This window comes from Tiliqua scincoides, chromosome 13 (assembly GCF_035046505.1).
Source record: "Tiliqua scincoides isolate rTilSci1 chromosome 13, rTilSci1.hap2, whole genome shotgun sequence".
Lineage (NCBI taxonomy): Eukaryota > Metazoa > Chordata > Lepidosauria > Squamata > Scincidae > Tiliqua > Tiliqua scincoides.
This window is the reverse complement of record NC_089833.1, coordinates 16,354,261-16,375,989: the sequence shown is the minus strand read 5'-3', so window position 1 is coordinate 16,375,989 and position 21,729 is coordinate 16,354,261. Positions and strand designations below refer to the sequence as shown.

The window sequence follows — 21,729 nt, the reverse complement described above, 5'->3', positions numbered from 1 at the left end:
TGGCTCTTGAAGCTAAACATGGACAGGCTGAGACACAGTCCCACTGGGCCAATTAGGTCGAGATCTGTTCAATCAAGTTGTTAAATGCAGCAAAACAAAAAAAGAAATCCAACTTGCTAGACAGTTACACACTTATTTTTAAGAGATGTAATGCAGAATCAGATACACAAGTGATATTAAATAGTTTACTCCCTAAACCACATAATTCAGAATATACACTAATGCAAGATCTTGTATTCCTGTTCAAGCTGTCACTGCAGACTACATCATACAATATATATGTCAGAGCCCAAAGAACCGTAAAATGAGTTATATAAGCCTGAGGAAGCTTTACACTTTTTCCTCCAAGAATAGCCAGCTATGCAAAGCAAAACAGTCTTTGAACTGAGTCAAGTTTCAAAAGCATTTTGGGTGCTCAGCTATTCAAAGAAAAAAGTCAGACTTCCATTGGGCTCGTGTAAACCCCTTGGGTGTGTCAAAGTAGCTCTTTGGATCCATTCCAGGCCGCAGACTTTAGTACACCCAACTATTTTTTTCAAGTCTTACTCATTTTTCAAAGACTAAGGCTGCCATCGCTCAACATCAAACACTAAGACCTTCTCACGAGTTTGATAAATTTCTGCTATAATAAAATCCATCATGCTTGGAAAATGAATTGTCACTATTTGAAGAGAGGGGAAAATGGGTCATCAGAAGAGGTGTTTGCAAAAATGGATTAGCTGCAGTAACCAGGCAGACAACTTGTTTTGCAGTTAGAGATGCTAAGGAAGCAATAAAGAGCTGAGAAATGACCCAGAGAAGAAATACTGAAATTACTGTGAAAGGCCAGCAACTATTAACCATAAAAGCATTTGGGCATTACAGAAGGTACTACTGCAAAGTTTGAGGTTTATTAAAGTCAAAACCATCTTGTTCTGTGGAGAATGCACAGTTGAAAATTGCAGTACAGAGAACAAACGGTCAAAGCTCCACATAATATGCAAAAAGAGAGTTAAAGCTGGTGACATGTGACTAAACCGGTTCACGCATCCTGCGCTGAACACACGACAAGTTTAATTGTTCTTTTCTTTCAAAAACTGCTCTTAACTAATGTCACTCACCCAACATGTCTAAAATCCTCTTTAGCACATTTTGATCTTAAAATTTGTATTATCTTCAGTTGCCATTTTTACAACAGAAAGCATAGCAAAAAAAGTAATAAAAAAATTAAGACTAAACAAGTGATTTTCCAGTAATGAAACTTTTCTTATACTCAAGAAGAACAACCACCACCAGTCACCAGAATTTTTTCACTTTCACTTTTTGCTTTACTTGAAATATGGGCAACTTCACATTCCTTTTCTGCTGCAATATTTATTTTCCTTCAGATTACACAGGAAAATAAAGGGAAAACAAACTTCAATGAAATATTTCACTCCAGAGCTTTTACTATACTATATAGTATGCAATGATTAATGAGGGATCATTGTACAGACACACACGCAACAACATTCTACTTTGCCAGAAGCCTCTTTTGGGCTTCTTCAAACCTTTTCAAATTACCCATTAACACAGTGGTTCTCAAACTGTGGGTCTGGGACCAACCAGTGGATCATAAGCCAACATTTGGTCATTCATGAAACTGACAGGGCAGATCAGGCTATGTTCATCAAGGGTTAGACATACTGATACTTGAGGAGGGATATAAGCACCATTTTAGCCACACCCCTTGGCTTTTATAAATCAGCCAACAATCTCTAGGGCCTCTAAAAAGTTTGAAAACCACAGCATTAATGTGTTTTGTAATTACTACAGGAGTCACCTGCTTCCACAAACTACTACTTTAATGGAATGAAAACTTCATAAATCATGTGCTACAGTTGGCATGACAGAAGCAATTTGGTATAGGCTGTCAAACAGAGTTGATTAAGGGGGAATCTCATGAACCAATATCCATTACATATAATCATATATTATTCATGGAGCGAAACAAGGATTAAAGCTCCAATTTTGCATGCACAGATGTGCATAATATTAGAACTGTAAGTGGTTCTAAAGCCCCATGACTCCACAGGTACATAAAGGTGAATATGCAAATCTATTTATGTGGATTAGAATCTAAATACTTCAACATCTGAGTTCAGGGAACACGAAAACACACAAGACTCAACAGAACATATTCAATTGCTCTACATTAAGTGGGTGAGAACTTTCCAGTTTTAAACAGCAAATGATATAAAAGCACACAAAATTAAATATCTGGACAAGAGCAAAACAGCACAGACACCTATCCTGTAGGTGTATATACTACCAGTTTTGTTCAGCTTTTAAATATGAGCCACAAGTATCTCAATTTCTTTGAAAAAACATAGAATATTAATATCCTTTGAGGAATCGTATTTGGTAGCCTTTCATTTGAGGTATCCATTCTCAAATACTTCGGAATGCGGAACAATATTTGGATCAATATTTATGCAGATGTTCAGCGACCCTCTCAAGGTGCAAATACAGAAATCTGTATAAACTTGATTTTCTCTGCATTATCATCATGATAATAATAGTATCAACTGATCTGAATTCAGGATCATAGACTTTGGTTTGCTGGATCAGGAATGAGGCAGGAATGAGCAAATTCATTCACTCCCACCTTTGCTTCGAACTGCAACAGAATCCTGATTAGCTAAACCACAGCTCCATTTCTCCTCTGAACTCAGGAGCTGCAGTTCACAAATAAGGGCATGAAACCAGGATCTAATCCTGGCTGCAAACAAGCATAAAAACCATAGCTCCTGGAATTAGAAAAAAAACAGACAAACACGGAGCTATAGTTTAACTCAAGGATTCCCAAACTGTGCAGGGTGTTTTGAGGCACTCCCCCAGGGCATTGCAGCTCACCAGCCAGCCAGTAGCAAGGTCTACAATGGAGCTTCAAAACAGTGGTAGGAAGTTCAGCCCGGCAGGATGAGCTCCAGCGTGCTGTTTTTGCACACTTTGAAGAGCCCTCCGTTTCCCTGAACCTCTTACCACTGCTGTGAAGTTCCACTGCAGATCTCTGAACCAGGAAGTAACTGCCATATTCATGATCAAACAAACCACAGTTTGTCTAAGCTGGGCCACTGCCTAATTCGGAATGATGAGTGGTCAAGTTCAGTATACTTCACCAGACAACGGGCACTTCAGATGGTGGTTCATAGTATTGCTCACCAGCGAAGCATTCAAGAGTGAATGTTTTGTATTTTCCAGAAAAACAAAACTGTACACAGCTATGAATTTTCTCTCTTTCAAGCAAGATGAGTGCCACGCTCCAAAAATACACTATAACAATAGTAATCAAGCGTTTACAGAGCTCTTAATGAGCATTGCAAACACTACCTCAGTAATCCTGGAAACAACCAGGATCAGTGTTATGAGATCAGTGTAAGATCAGTGTTATGCTTTTATTGCACACAAGAAGCTGAATCCAAGAGATAGCGAAAGCCACCTAGCGAGTTCATGGCTGAGGTGAAATTTCTTTGCTCACATATTACACTTTAATGTAACACTTTGTTCTTTGGTTTTTCGAATTCTAGTGCTTTTAATTAAGACTGTCACAAAAAAAGCTCTCTTAGGGCCCAATCCTATCCAACTTTCCAGCTCGGAGGCAGCCGCAATGTAGCCCTGAGGTAAGGAACAAATACTTGTTTTTACTTGTTTCCCTCGCTTGAGGTAAGGGACTTGTTTCCCTTACTTGAGGTAAGGGAACAAATACTCCCTTAACATGAGGAGGCCTCCATGAGTGGTCCCCCACTGCTAGATGTGGCACATAAACCCTTGGCACAGCTGCATCAGTGCTGGGAAGTTGGATCGGACTGGGTCCTTAGCCTGTTAATAAATAAAAATTAGTTTGGTGCTTACATATACAGGATACTCAATGTTTTTATGGCAAATCTGAGTACTCAAGGAAATCACGGGAACATTAAGTTGCATCCCAAATACATCTAAATTGTATATTAAATTGCACAGACTTTGTTGGGACTTGGGTGCCTGTTTAGAAAGGGGTCTGCAATCTCAGACTAAAAGTCTACAACTTATGTCCTGTGCAGCTGTTTTGCTCTTTCAAGTTAGTTACCTCTCAGGCCAAAGACAAGCACATTTTAAACACATTTAACAGGTTATTCAACTGCCAAGTAAAACAGAAGGTTTAAAAATACCTTCCAAAATATCTACCGTCAGTTATTCTCCTGCACTCTTTCCTTAAAATGGCTTTGGCATAAGACATTTATGCAATGGTTTTCTTCTTCTGAAACTCATCGCTATCCTCCCCTTCCTGCGACTGAACTAATTCAAGATAAGGTGTCAGGCAGTTATACTGAGAGCTGGGGAGATGATCTATCAGCCCAAAGCCATATTTATCACACAAGAGTAGGTGCTATGGCATTGTAAGCTTTATGTTACTAGTGCTTTTTCTCCAGATTTAGGAAGAGGTTCTGGGGGGGGGGGGTGTTTTGGAGTAGCTCAACCATGGGAAGGCCTTGCAAAAATCAGAGTTGATCATGTGACCCTCCAACATACATCCCTATAACAGGAAAGCCATTTCTATTTCAAAACCTTGGCATTTTAAACCACAATTCTTGTCTTAAAATGGCAGATAATCAGCAAAGGGACGCTTGTTAGTGAAATGCGTCACCAGCTCACACTTCTTACCTGTCATTGTACACTGGTAGTGAGAAACCATTGTTGGGGTGAAGGCTAAAAAAGAAAAAATTAGGGAAAGCAAACTGAATAACAAAACAAATGGGTGTACATATACTTGTGTGTCAATATCTACAGATATACATACTGTATGTGGCAACAGAGTGTGTGCTTATAAAGCTGGCACATTCTATGAGATTACCATACATGAAAATGTGGCATTTAACATGAAGGAAACAGATTTCTTGCCTAAAGTTATGCACTATGCTGAAGGCAGAGTTACTTTAAACATACCCTCATCACTAACTTTTGTACAATCACAAGGGAATAATTTTGTTGAAAAATAAATCTTTTTTTTAAACTTAAGTCTGGCTACAGTTTATTGAGGTGCACATACAGCCTCCCCCTGAAAAGAAAACCTCTAAAATGGACTCTCCCACAACTACACTGGTCTCCCAAAGGAGTCTTGCTCCACCTTACTGGTTTCTCCCATGGATGGGTGGGAGGGCCAGAAATGACTAAGAAAAAAAGTGAGCATTCATTCAGGCAGATACTTAAAGAAAACCAAACCTTGTAGCTTCCAAGCTTTGCGTTGTTCTTCTTTGGCAATTTGTTCCATATCTTTGTCGTATATGTAATCTTGACACATAAAGCAGTATATACCCCCATACAAAAGGTCTATGGCTGTAGAAACAAAAATGGGGAGTGGGAAAGAAGAGAAGAGAGACACAAAAGTGTAAATAAAAACTAGACTGTGGAGTTTTACAATGGCCTCCATAATAGCTTCTCCTTTCCATATCAAGGGGAACATCAGCTGCATTACAGTCTAAGGTAGAGGCTCCCAAGGGTGCGAAAGGGGTGCCGCGGTATGTCCCTGGCAGCCTCTTCTTACCAGCTCTCCTGAGTGCCACCATCTTGAAGCGCTTGAGAGCTTATGCAATTCAAGATGGTGGTGCCTGGGAGAGCTGGGTAATGGCACTGCCATAAAAGGGCACCATGATTGTGGTAGCTTTGGGAACCGCTGGTCTAAGGCATCAATCTTTTTATTAAGTAATTTCAGGCAATTTAAGCAAACAGTTCAAAATATATTTCTCAGACTGACTTGGCAATTAAATATACTTGTTGCCGTGGATTTACACAGCCGTGTGTGTGTTAACTGCTCTCCCTTCACATCCAAGCACAGGCAGGCCTCAAACAACTAGGAACTATAAAAATAAACACTTTTCCCCATTAGATTGTGTTTCATTCACATTACAGAAAGCTGCCAAAAGATACGACAAACTGCATCAAGACTAGGCTAGTGACAAGATGTTTAATGTGCTTTTTCTTCCAGGTAGTGTGGCCTAAGTAGGCAACTGTATTCACATTTGGAGAACCCCAATTACTTCCAAGATGCACATCCTTTTCAATATCATACTTACAATCTTTCAATAATGGAAGCACACCAACATATCAGATATTGTACAGCTAACACTATGTTTTAAAGTGTGAGCCCCTCTGGGAAAGGGAATGATTTTTTCACGTTGCATAAATCTTGTTGCATAAATTAACATAAATCAACTTTTTTGTTGAAAAGCAGTACGAGTTTTTAAAAAACAGCAACACATATAGCTTTGTTCCACAAATTAGTAGTTAATACCCCATTCTGCTCCCATCATGTATGGTTTCCCCAGCAGGTAGTCCCCCATCCTGGCACTGACCCTCCCTAGATTCAGCAAATTGGCTGTGTGCACCCTCAGATCATACCCATGAGACCCCTGTATGCACACTCCATCAAACAAGGCTACTGACCCTGCTCTTCTAGTCCCAAATTCCACAAGAGTTTTAATCCTAAAAGGCAGCATCCTGCTATGGTCTATCTCAGCAATTTTCAACCACTGAGTCACGGAACGTTGGCGTGCCGCAAGCGGCCCGCAGTTTGGGGGAGTGTCATTTGTAGGGACACTGGGGGAGTTTGAGGGACAGTAGAACCAGTATAGTTCTCAGTCGGCTGTTGATCAGATTAGGTGTGTTATTCTGTGCAGACTTACACTAATCATTTGTTATTTCTATATCTTAATACAGTACTTGTTCTTAAAATAATAAAATATATCTTTAAAAACTGATGGGGTACCATGACAATTTTAGCACCTTGTCAATGTGTCATGAGATGAAAGGCTGGAAATTATGGAACAATTATGGAACTCCCTACTGGGGGAATTAAGATCTACCCCCTCCCTCATGGTGTTTCGGCAAGGACTCAAAGCCTTTTTTTTTGGCATTTGGGTTGTCTGCCTTCTGTGCCTCTATAGCAGTTTCTTAAATGTTAATTGTTTTGCTCTCCTCCAATTGCTTTTTATTTTATTCATTGTTTTTATAATTTGTATTTAATTTTTTTTCTATAAATTGTAAGCCAGTCTTGGGCATCTGCTCGGGCAGAGGAAAGGTGGGATAAAAATCTTTTAAAGAAATAATGATTAATAAAACACTGGCCTATCCAGTGTGCTTTTAATCTGCTGCTATATATTTTATCTTGTTTTAATTGTTTTTAAGTGTTTTGTATTTTTAATGTTTATTTTTATCTTTGTTTGTTTGTATTTTAACTTGATTGTTAGCTGCCTTTGAGGAGAAAGGTAGAATACAAATCTAATAAATAAATAAATAAATAAATAAATAAATAAATATCCAGGAAAAAAGGTCTTCACTCACCACCTAAAAGCAGACAGTGGGGAGGAGACAGGCATATCTCCCTTGGGAGATTATTATAAATCCTAGGTTACACAGTTACACACAAGCAGGAACCCGCCCACTGTAACTTCAGTAGTGTGACCGGAAGGGGATCCTCCAAGTCAGACAGCCTAACATAGAGAGATGCATTCCTTGAGGTATTCTGGTCCCAAACCATGCTCAGCTTTGAAAACCAGCATTTTATTTCAGCTCAATTCAAACTGGTAACACTTAGCCAACACTTTGCCCCAAACTGGAAATTTCCATCAGAACCCTTGCCATGGGATTCTGAAGCAGCTATAGTTTCCAGACTTATCTTCAGACAGCCCCATGTAAACTGCATTACAGCATTTTAACCTGGAGCTGACAAGAGCATTAAATGACCAAGGCCAGGTCTGCTATCTTCAGAGAAGGGCACAGAGAGCTAGCAAGTCAAAGCTGATAAATGGCAATCCTGGGTCACAGCTATCACCTGGACATCCAGGTGAAAGTTCCAGTCCAGGAGTACCCTCAAACTGCATCCATATACCACGTTGGCCACAACCCAGGGAAACCTATCCCACAATAAATCAGAACCCCAAACCAATAGCTTATTTACCCCATCCAACCCCAAACAGCTTCCAGTTCAAAACAGCACATTCACACCCATTTAGAAACTTCAGTGTGAACTACAATCTACACGAGATGTTTCTCTTGCATCTTTATTTCCACATCCTCACTGAACTAAGACTGGTATTCTACTAACCCATACAAGGAGGAGAATCAAGACTGCAAAACCTCTCACAGGTACAGGTGGCTACTACCATTGAGATGTTCAGTCTCCTTTAACAGATTAATGCCACACACCCTGGCCAATATTGGAATAATTACATTGACAAAATGTAATTATGTAAAAATGACAAAATGTTGCACTGAAGAGACTCTAGGTACTTGCAGAGAGCGTCTATCCAGAATCGCAGTGCGGATTCCGAGAGAACAGGTCCACCACAAATATGGTATTCTCCCTTAGACTCTCTGCAGGAGAGATGCAGAGAACAACGACAGCCACTCTTTATAGCCTTCACAGATCTCACGAAGGCTTTCGACCTGGTCAGCAGAGACGGCCTCTTCAAGATTCTCCCCAAGATCGGATGTCCACCCAGGCTCCTCAGCATCATCAGGTCTTTCCACGAGGACATGAAGGGCACTGTTTGACATCCAAAGCGGAGTGAAGCAGGGCTGTGTTCTTGCACCAACCTTGTTTGAGATTTTCTTCGCTGTCCTGCTGAAGCAGGCCTTTGGAACTGCAACAGAAGGCATCTATCTCCGGACCAGATCAGACGGAAAGCTCTTCAACCTCTCCAGACTGAGAGCAAAGTCCAAAGTCCAGCTGAAATGTCTGCGTGACTTCCTCTTTGCGGACAATGCAGCTGTCACCGCCCACTCTGCCAAAGATCTCCAGCGGCTCATGGATCGTTTTAGCAAGGCCTGCCAAGACTTTGGACTGACAATCAGCCTGAAGAAAACACAGGTCAAGGTTCAGGATGTGGACTCACCTCCCTACATTATAATCTCTGCACATGAACTGGAGGTTGTCCATGACTTTGTGTACCTTGGCTCAATGATCTCCGACACTCTTTCTCTCGATACCAAGCTAAAGAGATGCATCGGCAAAGCAGCTAACACGTTGTCCAGACTCACAAAGAGAGTATGGTGCAACAAGAAGCTGACGGAACATACCAAGATCCAGGTCTACAGAGCTTGCGTCTTGAGTACACTTCTGTACTGCAGCGAGTCATGGACTCTTCGCATACAACAGGAGAAGAAGCTGAATGCTTTCCACATGCGCTGCCTCCGACGCATCCTCAGTATCACCTGGCAGGACAAAGTTCCAAACACAGTCCTGGAATGAGCTGGAATCCCCAGTGTGTATACACTGCTGAAACAGAGACGCCTGCATTGGCTTGGTCATGTCGTGTGAATGGGCGATGGTCAGATCCCAAAGGATCTCCTCTATGGAGAACTTGTGCAGGGAAAGCACCCTACGGGTAGACCACAGCTGCGCTACAAGGATATCTGCAAGAAGGATCTGAAAGCATTAGGAATGAACCTCAACAGATGGGAAACCTTGGCCTCTGAGCATTCTGCTTGAAGGCTGTGCAAGCATGGCCTTTCCCAGTTTGAAGAGACACTTTGCCAACAGACTGAGGCAAAGAAGGAAGGCCCATAGCCAGGGAGACAGACCAGGGACACACTACACTTGCTCCCAGTGTGGAAGGGATTGTCACTCCCAAATCGGCCTTTTCAGCCACACTAGACACTGTGCCAGAACCACGATTCAGAGCGTGATACCATAGTCTTTCGATACTGAAGGTTGCCAACAACATTGACAAAACTAGAAATAGAAATCTAACTTACAGTGGAGGTACTTGTAAAAAAGTAAGCAATTTTCAAAGTGATGTCCCCTTCTATTTTGCAGGGAGAGAGCAATTGTCCCTCCTCACCCCAGCATGGCACCTTTTCCAGTGACTATTGCTGGTGTTATCTTCTGTATTTTTTTACTAGTTAGCCCTATGTGGACAGGGAACCATTTATTTCTATGTAAATCGCTTTGTGAACTACTGTAGTCTTGTTAAAAAGCAATATATAAGTAATCTTAAGAAGTCCAAACCAAGCAATTCCTTTATGCAATGATTTCATAAATTAAGCTTCAATTAGTACCATCTAGCTCTTAACATGCAATCCAAGCATGTTTACTCAGAAGTACTGCATTCAATGACACTTGCACACAGGAAAGTGTCTATGCAGTAGAAGCTAGAGTTATCTGCAAGCTACAAAACAACATCTTGTTTTTTCTCATGTCGCTTTGAAAACTCCTTGCGAGATAATAAAATGAGAGTCAAATATCCAATTTCCCCTTCAAATCTCCAGGTACGTACCAGAAGACTCTGTACGCAAAGTGTGAGCAACGTCTTAAAATTAGATTTCCCGAGGAGTGTTTCGAGAGGCTCTGTTCTTCCAGCATAGCCAATAACCTGGTTTCAACACCTGCCCGAGACCTTTCATGAGCTTTGCCTCTAAGTCAGACTAATTATTTAGGAAGCATCATCCAAGCAGTACTGTCACTGCTTGGATACTGAGATACGGTATCACTGAGATATGGTATCAAATAATTTTGAATACATCTCCTACCTATATGAACATGGTAACTAGCGCATATACTAAGTTTTATTTCTATTATTCTTGCTATATTCAGAAGATACATAGTTGATGGTGAATTGTGTGTGTGTCAATTTTAATGAGAATGTTGCAAAAAAAAAAGGCACTTGGCTTATATAACAGTTACATACAAGTTATCTGTTGCTATAGCAACAGGGTGGGTGGATGGATGTCAGGAACCCAAAGCAATTTCTGAATGTTATATTTTAAAATAAGGCCACAATTTTAAAAAGAAATGCTGTGTGTTTATTGTAGCTTTTTATATATTCTACTGTGCAACTTCACCGTAAATCAAAGCAAACTTTGAAATTACATTTTAAACTCAAAAACAATATGCTCAGATACTGCTCACAGTCTCCACATCCACAAAGTCCTCCTGCACCCAGAACTGCTGTTCCTGAAGACTTAAAAAGGAAATTAGATTTATGACTCTCATTTTGTTACAGTGCTATCTCACTACACATTTTCAAACCATGATACACAAACCAAATACACAAGAAGCTGTTTTGTAACTTACTGTAACTTGGACATGGTCAATTAAACTCCATTTGGTATAATTATAATTATAATTATTATTATTAACAGTATTTATATACCGCTTTTCAACTAAAAGTTCACAAAGCGGTTTACAGAGAAAAATCAAATAACTAAATGGTTCCCTGTCCCAAAAGGGCTCACAATCTAAAAAGATGCAAATGAATACCAGCAGACAGCCACTAGAACAGACAGTGCTGGGGTGAGGTGGGCCAGTTACTCTCCCCCTGCTAAAAAAAGGAGCACCCACTTGAAAAAGTGCCTTTTACCCAATTAGCAGGGCTATAACCATTGAAGTCAAGCAATGGATGCAATAAGAACGTCTACCTGGTTTCTAACCATGATTGCTTCCAAGTATCTCTGGAGTGACTTTGGACAGGCACGTTTATGGGCAATGGGTCCAAACGCACACAGGATCATGGAAATTTCATTCGTAGACCTGCAGGAGCAACCACTGATATGGTCTTTCCAAAAATCACTGCTATCTAGCAATGGTGCTTAGTGCTCCTCCCGACAAGCCAACCAAAGACAAACTGCACCTGCAATCTACCTTTCAAGCTCTCCCTCCCTTCCACACACTCATGCCTACCTTATAGCTAAGGTATTTATACTTCATTCCTCTTCCTCAGCCTTGCAACACCCTGTACTGTAATAGAGGCTGAGAAAACTTACCCAAGATTACTTAAAGTTCCATGGTAGGGCAAGAATTTGAACATGGAGCTTCTCACATCTAAGCCCAGCTCTCTAGTCACTGTGTCACACCATCTCTCCAACACAGCTAAGCAGAATAGCAATGGAACATTTACCACTATAATTAAGAATACAGTTGGGCCTCCATAGCCGTTGGCTTGGCACCCTTGGATTTGACTCAATGCGGGTACCAAACCCACATCTGAAGTACCTATACTTAAGTAAGGTATAAGCTTACTAAGCTTGAGGTCCCCCTATACCTCAAGGACCCCCCACATAAGACCGGAAGTGCCTCCCCACACCACAGAACACGACCAGGGTGTGACCGCCAACCCCTGATGGAGTCAAAATAGGGCATGCATTTGTGAATGTTTTCTGTCTGTTGGCTGACTGGTCGAAGATACTGCAGCAATGACACTGGCTTTCTTTGAGCCCACTTGAATTGAACACTGGTGGGCAATCCAGTCATTGGAACTTGAGGTTTAATGACATGCAGGCAGTAAAGACAAAACCCTTGTCACTTGTATATCAGGTGTAATACAAAAGTTGCTCTTTGCTACAGGCTCTTCTTGCTGCCAGATAACCCATCACTGCCTCGTTCCCTCCCCTGCAAGCCTTGCAAACTCTCCCCGAGAGTTTGGGAACCGCTGCATTAAACTGATGCCTTCGTTCCCCTTCCTGGGACATGGTTAACAGAGGTGTTAACCCAGGAAGGGTTGGAGGGTCAGCAACATTGGCTCCACCCCCCAGTAAATGACTCTAGCTACCTCCTCTCCCCTGTGAACAACAGGGACTATGGCAGAGTTCTTCCTTTAGGTACCTCAGCTGCTCACTTTGAGCTGATTGCATCTTGACTTGTACACACAAGAGAAAGCAAGCTGAGGTTTATAATGGAAGAACACTTACAGAGTCCCTGTTGCCCTTCACCACTGAAGGAGGGTATAAGATCCTAGTGTACCTGATCTTTAGAAGTAGACAAGATCCAGTTTGAGCTGAAGAGGTACTTGCAATCTGCGCTGCAATCGGATGAGAAGCCTTCTGGGACCAGATTTCACCCTGGGCCTCCAGCTGCCTATTCCTACTACAGCCAATGCTTCTGCAAAGACGTCATTTTGCAGTAGTCATTGTTGCTAAAGCTACACAAGTTACTGTACAGAGCTTCAGTTTCTGCTTGTCTCCATGGAGATGGATGTTAGCTTAGCAAAAGTAAACCAAGTGCTGCAAAATAATTTCTGTCCATTCTGAGATCTGCATGCACTTATCCAAGGTTGGGTTTTTGTAAATAATCAAAAGGCCTTCTCTGTAGATGCAGAAGCAGCCTTATGCTGCAAGTATACTTATCAGAAACTACATCAAAATGGTTGCTTCCTTGCTCCACCTCCCACAGAAATAAAGCAGATACTTTGAACGTAAACCCCTGCCATTCCACCTATCCAAGACTCCCAGATAGCTCACAACAAGCAATGAACAAAACAGGAACCAGCTTGTTGCCTTTTTGAACACTACTCCAAGCAAAGTACCTGTTCCCTTCTGGTATCCTCTATCCGAAAGAGTTGCCACTCCCCACCAAGAAAACTTGGCAGCCAATTAAAGGTACAACTAATGCCAGTGGGCTGCATATCTAAATATGGCCCCAGCTGCTGCCTCTTCCTCTCCACAGGGCAGAAAGGACTGAGGAAATAGAAGTGGTAACACATCAGCCCAGGTGTTCCAGCTGCTGCTCAATGAGACGCTAACAACTCAAGGCCACTCCAAGCTGAACAAGACACATACACACTCCAACCTACCCTAAACCCCTCTTTCCTCTACTACGGTTTCGTTGCTCAAGTTTTTTAAGTCGTAAGTGGACCGTATGACGTTCCTCAAAACAGATCAGATATTGGTTGGTTTACCTAAACCAGTATTCTCTCATTTTACGGGCAGCAGCTCTCTGGGGTTTGAGATAGAGGTGTTTCACCCCAAATTATGGCCCCAGTTAGGTTTAGGCACAAAGCCAATGGTCTGATAGCAGGTTTAAGTCAACTAATCATAGCTGGAAAAAACCACAGTTCCCAGAGTTCAGGCACAGCAATAAAATGAGTTCGTAAGCGAAGGCTGAAATGTTCAATTTTCTCTCATGCTCAAAGGAGAGGAGTGGACAAGTAACGACAGTAGACCAAAGCTCATTGAACCAGGCCACTGTTCCTGGGCAGATCTGCAATATTCTTTTAAGAAACAGATTCACTTAATCACCCCAATGTCCTTTCTTTAAATTCCTACTAACACAGTACAATAAACTTCCTTGAAAGTTAATAAGGATTCCTCAATTAGAAAAATTACTAACAGAGAAGACACTTATCCACATTGTAAAACATACTGCTGGTGAAATCACAGGGATTCACTGGGTTTGTTTTAGGATGCACACTCTACTGATGTGGGGCAACTAGAGTCAGCCAGCACATCACTTTAACTTAACAGGGACACTAGAAAAATTTCACTCTGCAGCATGTTCTACATGGCTCAAGGTATCTACAAAAAACAAACTCTGTAAAAAGGGTTCTTTGATGGCAGAAAGTCTGAAATTGATGCACTGCAATGTTAAAATAGATACACAACATACACAGATTGTGGGGCAAAGCTTCAGATCCGTGTGTAACACAGGTCTACGGAGAGAATTCAAGTTAGGGTTTTAGCCAAGAAGGTAACTCAGGTCTTAAGACTTGACTTGAGAGTAAAAATGAATAAAACTTTTTACAACGAGAGTAAAAAGCATAAAACTTCTTTGGTTTTATGTTTTGTTTTTTTTAAAGAATAGGACATTTTCATAGACATTGATAAGAGAAGAGGACATACTGTTTGCTGACTCCTACAAGGCTGAACATCAAGTCTGGAAGGTGAGGCAGTAGATGGAAAGTTTATAACTAACGAAGTAAATACACAACAGTCAAAATCAAAACACACATACACACTCACCGCCCCCCCCCCCACCTACAAGTAGATCTTATATCAGTGGTTCCCAAACTCTCTCAGAATCTGGAATCACTGTAAATCTTTGCAGGGGAGGGGGGAAGGCGGCAGTGCAGTCCCATGTTTGTGCCACTACCAGAGGTGTAGGGAGCTTTTTTTTTTTAAACTTATTCACTCCAATGCCAGCTTTGGGGGGGAAGCCCCGCAAACACCTCTACAGGGCTCCTCAAGCCTCTGATTTGCTATTTTTAGTTAATCAGAGGCTTGAGGAGCCCTTCAGAGACATCTCTGGGGCTCCCTGCAACCTTGCCCAGTAGCAGACACTGGTGGAGATAAGTAAAAAAAGCCCCCTTTGCTCCTGGCATTGGCACAATCCTGGGGATTGCGTGGCTGCCTTCCGCACCTCCCTGCCCTTTAAAGGGGCAGAGGCAGGAGTTCCTTTGCTGGTGGGTCATGACCCACCGGTTTGAGAACCACTTTCCTATATCCAATGTCCCACTTCAACATAGCCAATGTGGAAAAAATTACTTGCATACATTAATGTATGCATTTCAGAGTCTCTAGGAGCACAGCACATGTTCACCTCTTGATTGACAAAAAGGATTTGAGCATTTTAACAGGAAAAAGTGGACAAAAAGGATTTGAGCATTTTAACAGGAAAAAGTGGTTTTCCAAGACCAACCACCCCAGGTCATTTGGTTTAGGCAGGAAATTGTACCATCTGATAAATACCAATGTTCCACCCAGAATCCAGTGGATTTGACATTTTCTGCCAAAACCCAAAGATAAGCTTTCTAACTAACCTTCAAATACACCAATATTTTCCATTATTTTCAATGGGTTTTGCAAGATTAAATTGGACAACATGAACATCCAAGGAACTAAGCACCACTCTTTCTCACTTCAAACAGAAAGAAGTCAGTTATATTCCTACTCTAAAAACTCCATGGATGGGCAACCTAGCCTCAATTAATGAAAAGCACAATCACAGGGTTTCAGACAGGAAGGTTGCTAGGAAAACTGAATGAATTTATGTGACGTGTTCTCTATGGTCCGGCTCATCTGATCTAAATGCAGCATTTTCAACCTTGTAGGGATCATGCATTAGTAAACAAGCAGTGTTATTGTAGGAATCTCAGAAGATCGCTTACCTAAGTTGTGTCGCTTTGCCTTTGCGTGTTCGTGAATATGTTTCTTTGTAAAACAGCCAAAGAAGACACAGTATAGGCAAGAATGAAGTCTGTTCAGGTGGGCACCACACATATGACAGATGCACGACTTTGCCTGAAATAGAAAGGGGATTCATTACAAACAGCAAGCAGCATTTCACTTAAGTCATGACGCTTAACTCTAACATAGGTGAGAAACATTTACAGGCGCGTGTCCTTTAACACCTTTCCACTAACTGCATATATGATGGTGGTCAAAGCACCACAAAGAGGCTCTTTATGAGGAAGTCCGGTCTCCCGTAGCCTGCACCACTGTGTCTGTTTACACAACAAAAGAGGCTCTTAATGCAAAGAAGAGGCCATCTATCTCTGATAGTATGCACAGCCAGGGAGGGAAGACACTAGATAGGGCTGAACCAGAATCGGAGAGTTGTCCTCATCAAGTGAGGCACACCTGTATTTATACTTTCCGGCATTGAAATGAGTTAGAATTGAATCCTTCAACCAACAGGCATGAACAACTGGGCAACTGTGTGTATTTGCCCACTGATAAACCATATTTCCAACCTGTACCTCTGTTACAGCCCAATCCTAGGCATGTCTGCTGAGAAGTCAGTCCTACTGTGTTCAATCCCTATTATTCTCCAGACAGGGCAGACTACTGCCTGGAGCTCTGGAGACAGACTGAGCTAGAGTCTGTATAAAGCAGCTTCATCCTTCTACTTTGGTTTCGAATATTTTAAGGATGACTACCAAGGAGCCGCAAACATACCATGGCATGCATCCAATTGATCTACTGAAAACATTTGTGTTGCACTTCTCACTCTGTTGCCAATTTGCCACACTGTCAATCCTCAACACTGTGGGGATTCTACAAGTTTGGTGCAAAACAAAGCAAAACCACAGAATCTGACTGCCAAATACTTCCTGAGAACCTCAATTTCCAACTAAGAGAAAAAGCAAGTTTCTAGTCTTTGTGGCTACAACTTGTAATTGAAAGCATTAATGTTGCCTAGGAACTCTCAGAAGCCAGGATGGCTGAAGAACAAAGTTGTTTAATTTGCATTCATTTATATTAGCCCCTACATTCAGCTTTTTCTGGTGCAGAATTGTCCTCTGCACTTATAAAAAAAACATACTACTAAATTTGAGTAATGGTACTATACGAACATGCAGTTGAGGTAATTATCCTGCAGGTGTAGGCACCTGGCTCTTTCAATGTAAGATGCCTACATATGCCACCAGAAAAATCTCGTGTTCATCTTAACACAAATGCAGCTGGCAATGTTTTTGAACTATGTGGAATGGATAGTGAAAACAGATTGATGAACCTATGCACTTATCAGAAGATTTGCTACATTTGCCAAGACTAGAAATTATATATTATTATTATTATTATTATTATTTAACTCTTAAAGACTTAAATTATTTAAAGACTCTCTTCAAAGAGGGCTTTCCAATTCCATATTGAACTCTGGTTCTTCAGCAATGAGAGATGCTAAAAATGTACCAAAATATAAAAGCAAGAGACAAAGAAAATAGTTCATGCCTAGCATTAAATATAAATCCCAGCATCTAACCCACAGGCCTGGTGTGGCATAATACAAAAAGAGGTGGGAGAATAATTATTTAAATACTTGCTTTCACAAAATACAAGTGTGCCAGATCTATCTCAGAGGAACAATCAGTCATCGTTAAAAGGGGCTTAAATTTCACAACTAGCTCCCAATGGCAGGAAAAAAAATTCTCTAGTGAACAAGGAACTACACACACATTTTAAAGACCAGACAAACTAACTCCTCTAGGAATAACATGGGTGAAGAATCCTTGACATGGTGATAACACAAGTTCTCTGTGTATGCAAATGAAAACTTCACAAGACAAGAGAAAGACTAAGATTACAAGTCCCTTTCCCTTCAGGCCCTCACTCAAAGGTTTCATGTACATGCATTATATATATATATATTTCAGTGTGCTTGTTTTATCTGTTTCCTGCAATGCACCACTGCAGTGGGCAATTTAACATGAGAACAAGATGACTGCCCTTTCCACAGTAGTGTGTTCTAAGACAGAGTATAAAAATCTATTACTTTACCTCATCATTTCCCTGTGTCAGCAAATCGTGAAAATGTTTTTAAGCATCCTATTAGGTAATGCATTGATCTAATCTTCAGGGACACGTGACTTGAGAAGTAATGCAGGAGAAGAGCTAAGCAGCCATATTTACCTGACATTTTGCTCAGCATCTTTTTCCACCCATGATGCTAGAGATGATATTTGTAAGGTAAGATCATGCAGTGAGTGAAAACATTTATTCTTCCTAAGGTCAGAAAAAGGGGGACATGTCCTTTGGAAACTTGCCATGCTACTCTGATGGAACTATTCCAACAGTATCCTTCCAGAAACTTGATAGAAACAGACATTAAAGTTCAGCAACACCTGGATCTTATTTAGGCAATGAAACTTCAGTTTTGTTTTGCTGAAGCTCTCTAAGCTGTCCGTAGAAAATGTGAACTTAATAAATCCCCATCAAAGCCAATGAAATTCTGTTAGTGGGACAGTTAGGTGCAATATGAATCCTCTACAAAATGATTTGTGCCATACTAAAAAGACACCCATGAAGGAAGGAGATGCCACTTCCTCCCCATTTATTTCTTTAAAGTCTCTATATATGGCAATGGACTTTAAGGTTCAATCTACTAGCAAGCACAAGAAATAAGTCTCGCAGTTTCTTGTCACTCTATTCTGACATCATGGAGATGGAGTTATGTTCAGTAATAGTAGCAAAAAGATCCTGAAGGTTATGTTGGCAGAATTTAAAAGCCACAACAGGTTAGACAGCTGGAATTAACAGTGAGTCAGAGAAAGAGTCTCTTCACTGCAAGATGTTTCCAGAGTAGCAGGAATCAAAGGTCAATCACTGATGCCCTGAACTGGAATCAGTGAAAATAAAGAAGTGTATGAAGAGAAGGAGCCTCAGAGAAAGAAAAAAAAAACCCACTAAGGCCCAAATCCTAACCAATTTTCCAGCACTGGGATAGCTGTGCCAATAGAACGTGCGCTGCATCCTGCAGTTGGGTGGCAGTCATGGAGGCCTCCTCAAAATAAGGGAATGTTTGTTCCCTTATATCAAAGTTATATTCCCCTTATGACGGTGCTAGAAAGTGGGTTAGGAATGCACCCCAAATTAGTTCTGTGTTATTCTGTTCAGAGCTGATTTCAATGTGTCTTAATAGCTTTTCTTTCAACTGATATGATCTACCTTGTGAATCATTTTGATGGAAAGGCAGCATCATGAATATTTTAATGAAAAAATGTATTTGGAATATATCAGCTTTAAATTGCAAGAAAGTACTGTGTGTTTGTAAGCTCTTTCATTCAAAAACCTGCCTGCTTTTTCTAAACTAGCACCAGAGAGAAAGCTAAACTAGAGCACCATCCCTGACTTGCCAGTTTTGAACATGAGAAAGATGTTGGGGGATGGGAGAAGAGCATTCAAACATTAGATCATCCCACCAACAGTCTGAAGCATATAATGCAGCAACATTAGTTGAAGCTAATAGTTCACAACATCCTTTAGTCAGTACAACTATCATACCGTGAGATCTCTGCAAGTGGAGGTTCATGTAAGCTTCTGAGCTTTAACATAAATCATGAATTCACCATCCTAGGGGACAGCAAGATGCCCTTATTTTTCTTTCAATACCGAAAAATACTGAGGAAACAAGGGAAGGGGAGAGGAGAGAAAGAATTCTAATCGGTTCTTAAATGGAAGGGATACAAGATGATAGAGCCCTTGCTCTTCAAAGCCAAGCTGATCTCTGGAGATGAGCAATACTCATGTGAGAAGTAACAGCCACTGCTGCCTCCAACATGATCTACAATCAGATGATAATGGAGTAGTGTGGGAAGGGATGGTGTGGGAGCTACCACTCCTATAACAGTAACTACCCTGGATGCTGAATAAATGAGAGAAAGGTCATTACATTTAGGTCCACTCTGGGTTTGTATATTGTATTGACGTTTACATAAGACAAGCAGTTGCACTGCACTGGTTTTAAGATGATTCCAGAAAACCAGGAAATGTTCCTTTGAGCAGAACAATTTTTTTTCTGATTAGATGTTATTAAGATTTACAATTAGAACAGGTAAGCAAGAACTATACTGACCCTGTGACAAAATTGGCTTGCCTTTTTTTTTCTTTTGAACAATTGTCATGATTCTTCTGCCTTGCCAATACTGGCTAGATTTTCTCAAACCAAACCAGTGGAAAAACAGAGTACAAGCAAATGAGATGGGGAAACATTTTTCTACAGTAACACCTGACCTCTCCTAGGCAACAACAACAAAAAGGCTTTAGAATAGTAGCAAAAAAGATGAACACAGCAAGGTAGCACACATGGTAGGAGCAACAAAAATCTTCACTGCGGTGTTAACTTTGTTTTAAATCTGCCTACTAGTTATCTACACAAAAGAGAAACCATCTAAGCTAGTGGTTCTCAAACGTTTTTGAACCGGGACCCACTTTTTAGAATGAAAGACTGCAGGGACCCATCGGAAGTGATGTCAAGGTTGGAAGCAACATCATCAATTTAGACTCCAAACGTAAGCCACCATCAGCCAAATGTCCCATTATACAGTGCACTCATGCTGTTGTTTTGCATAGCTCGGAATTCAAACATTCCAGCTCAGAAGGCAACACAGAACCCAGACTTGGATCCTTCTCCAACCACACAGCCCTCCCCCCCCCTTTCCAGTGTTCCCAGCTTCCCACCTACTCAGGGCAAAGCACCAGGCCTCTCTCCCACTGGGGGCCCTCCCAAACCAGCAGCTCTGTACCCTGTATTTTCAGCTTTGTATTTTCAGTGGTGGCTGAGCTAGGAGCTATGCGACCTACCTAGTGAGCTCATGACCCACCTAGTGAGCCCCAACCCACAGTCTGGGAAACGCTGATCTAACCAACAGAAGACCATCCCAGTTGTATGACTGGTAACAATTCAACACTCCATCTTTTGTCAAATTAGAGGACCACACCAGTTTTTCCTGCTATGGAATCTTAATTCTATGAGAACAGACAACATTTTCACACAATACAATGAAGTGAAATGCTGCTATTTCATATCCACTGCTATTATTCCCAAATTTTCTCTTCTACTAGATAATGCCACCCCAGTAATTAGTAGATTATAGTGTTTACCTTCATTTATGGACACTGTTTAGACTGTCATTTAGTGCACATAGCACAGCTTAGTTAACCCCAAAAAAGAACTCCTTTGAACACTAAGAACATTCCTCAGCAAAATATTCTGCTGTAGTGATTGAGTTTTTAATCTCTGCATTCCCAACAGGCAAAAATTATCAAGGTTTTGACAGGGGAAAAAGTTGCTCACCTCAACCATGGGACAGAACTTCACTGAAGAGCCTGAACCCATTTTACTTTCTGGTGGATACATGAAGACAATTCAGATTTAAGTGTACTCCATTATTCTGAGACCAAAAAAATGGGACAGAGAGAGACTTTCCCATTCTAACCATTATGCAATCTGGTCATAACATTGCAGTTTCTTGGTGTGCAACTTGACTCCTTGTGGATTTTAATTCTACTTAACAAGGGAAAGGTATTTAAATGCTACACTGTGCTGATGATGGAAGATGTAAAAACCAAGACAACCTCTGACATCCGCAGTCTGCAAGATGGAAGTGCAGAGAAGGAAAAAGAAACAAAAGGAAAAGAAAAGAAGAGGATACATTGACAATTTCCGCCACCTCAAAACAGCTTAAAGAGTCTGTAGAAACCATTTTAGTGAACTTGACTTCAATGATTATCAACCTGGAA

General features: G+C 41.0%; 1 protein-coding gene across 2 annotated transcripts in view; it reads right to left on the bottom strand.

Annotated features, from left to right (window-relative positions):
• Positions 1 to 21,729, bottom strand: part of USP22 (ubiquitin specific peptidase 22) — a 91,725-nt gene that overhangs the window by 53,164 nt on the left and 16,832 nt on the right. The window contains exons 2-4 of one of the 2 annotated variants that reach the window (XM_066640485.1): positions 15,876 to 16,008; positions 5,221 to 5,334; positions 4,663 to 4,707 (exon numbers count right to left, since the gene is read on the bottom strand). In XM_066640485.1, the coding sequence (XP_066496582.1) occupies positions 4,663 to 4,707; positions 5,221 to 5,334; positions 15,876 to 16,008 (292 nt within the window). Of the gene's footprint in view, positions 1 to 4,662; positions 4,708 to 5,220; positions 5,335 to 8,592; positions 8,620 to 15,875; positions 16,009 to 21,729 lie in introns of those variants that run through there. The other variant, XM_066640486.1, reaches the window with a different exon arrangement.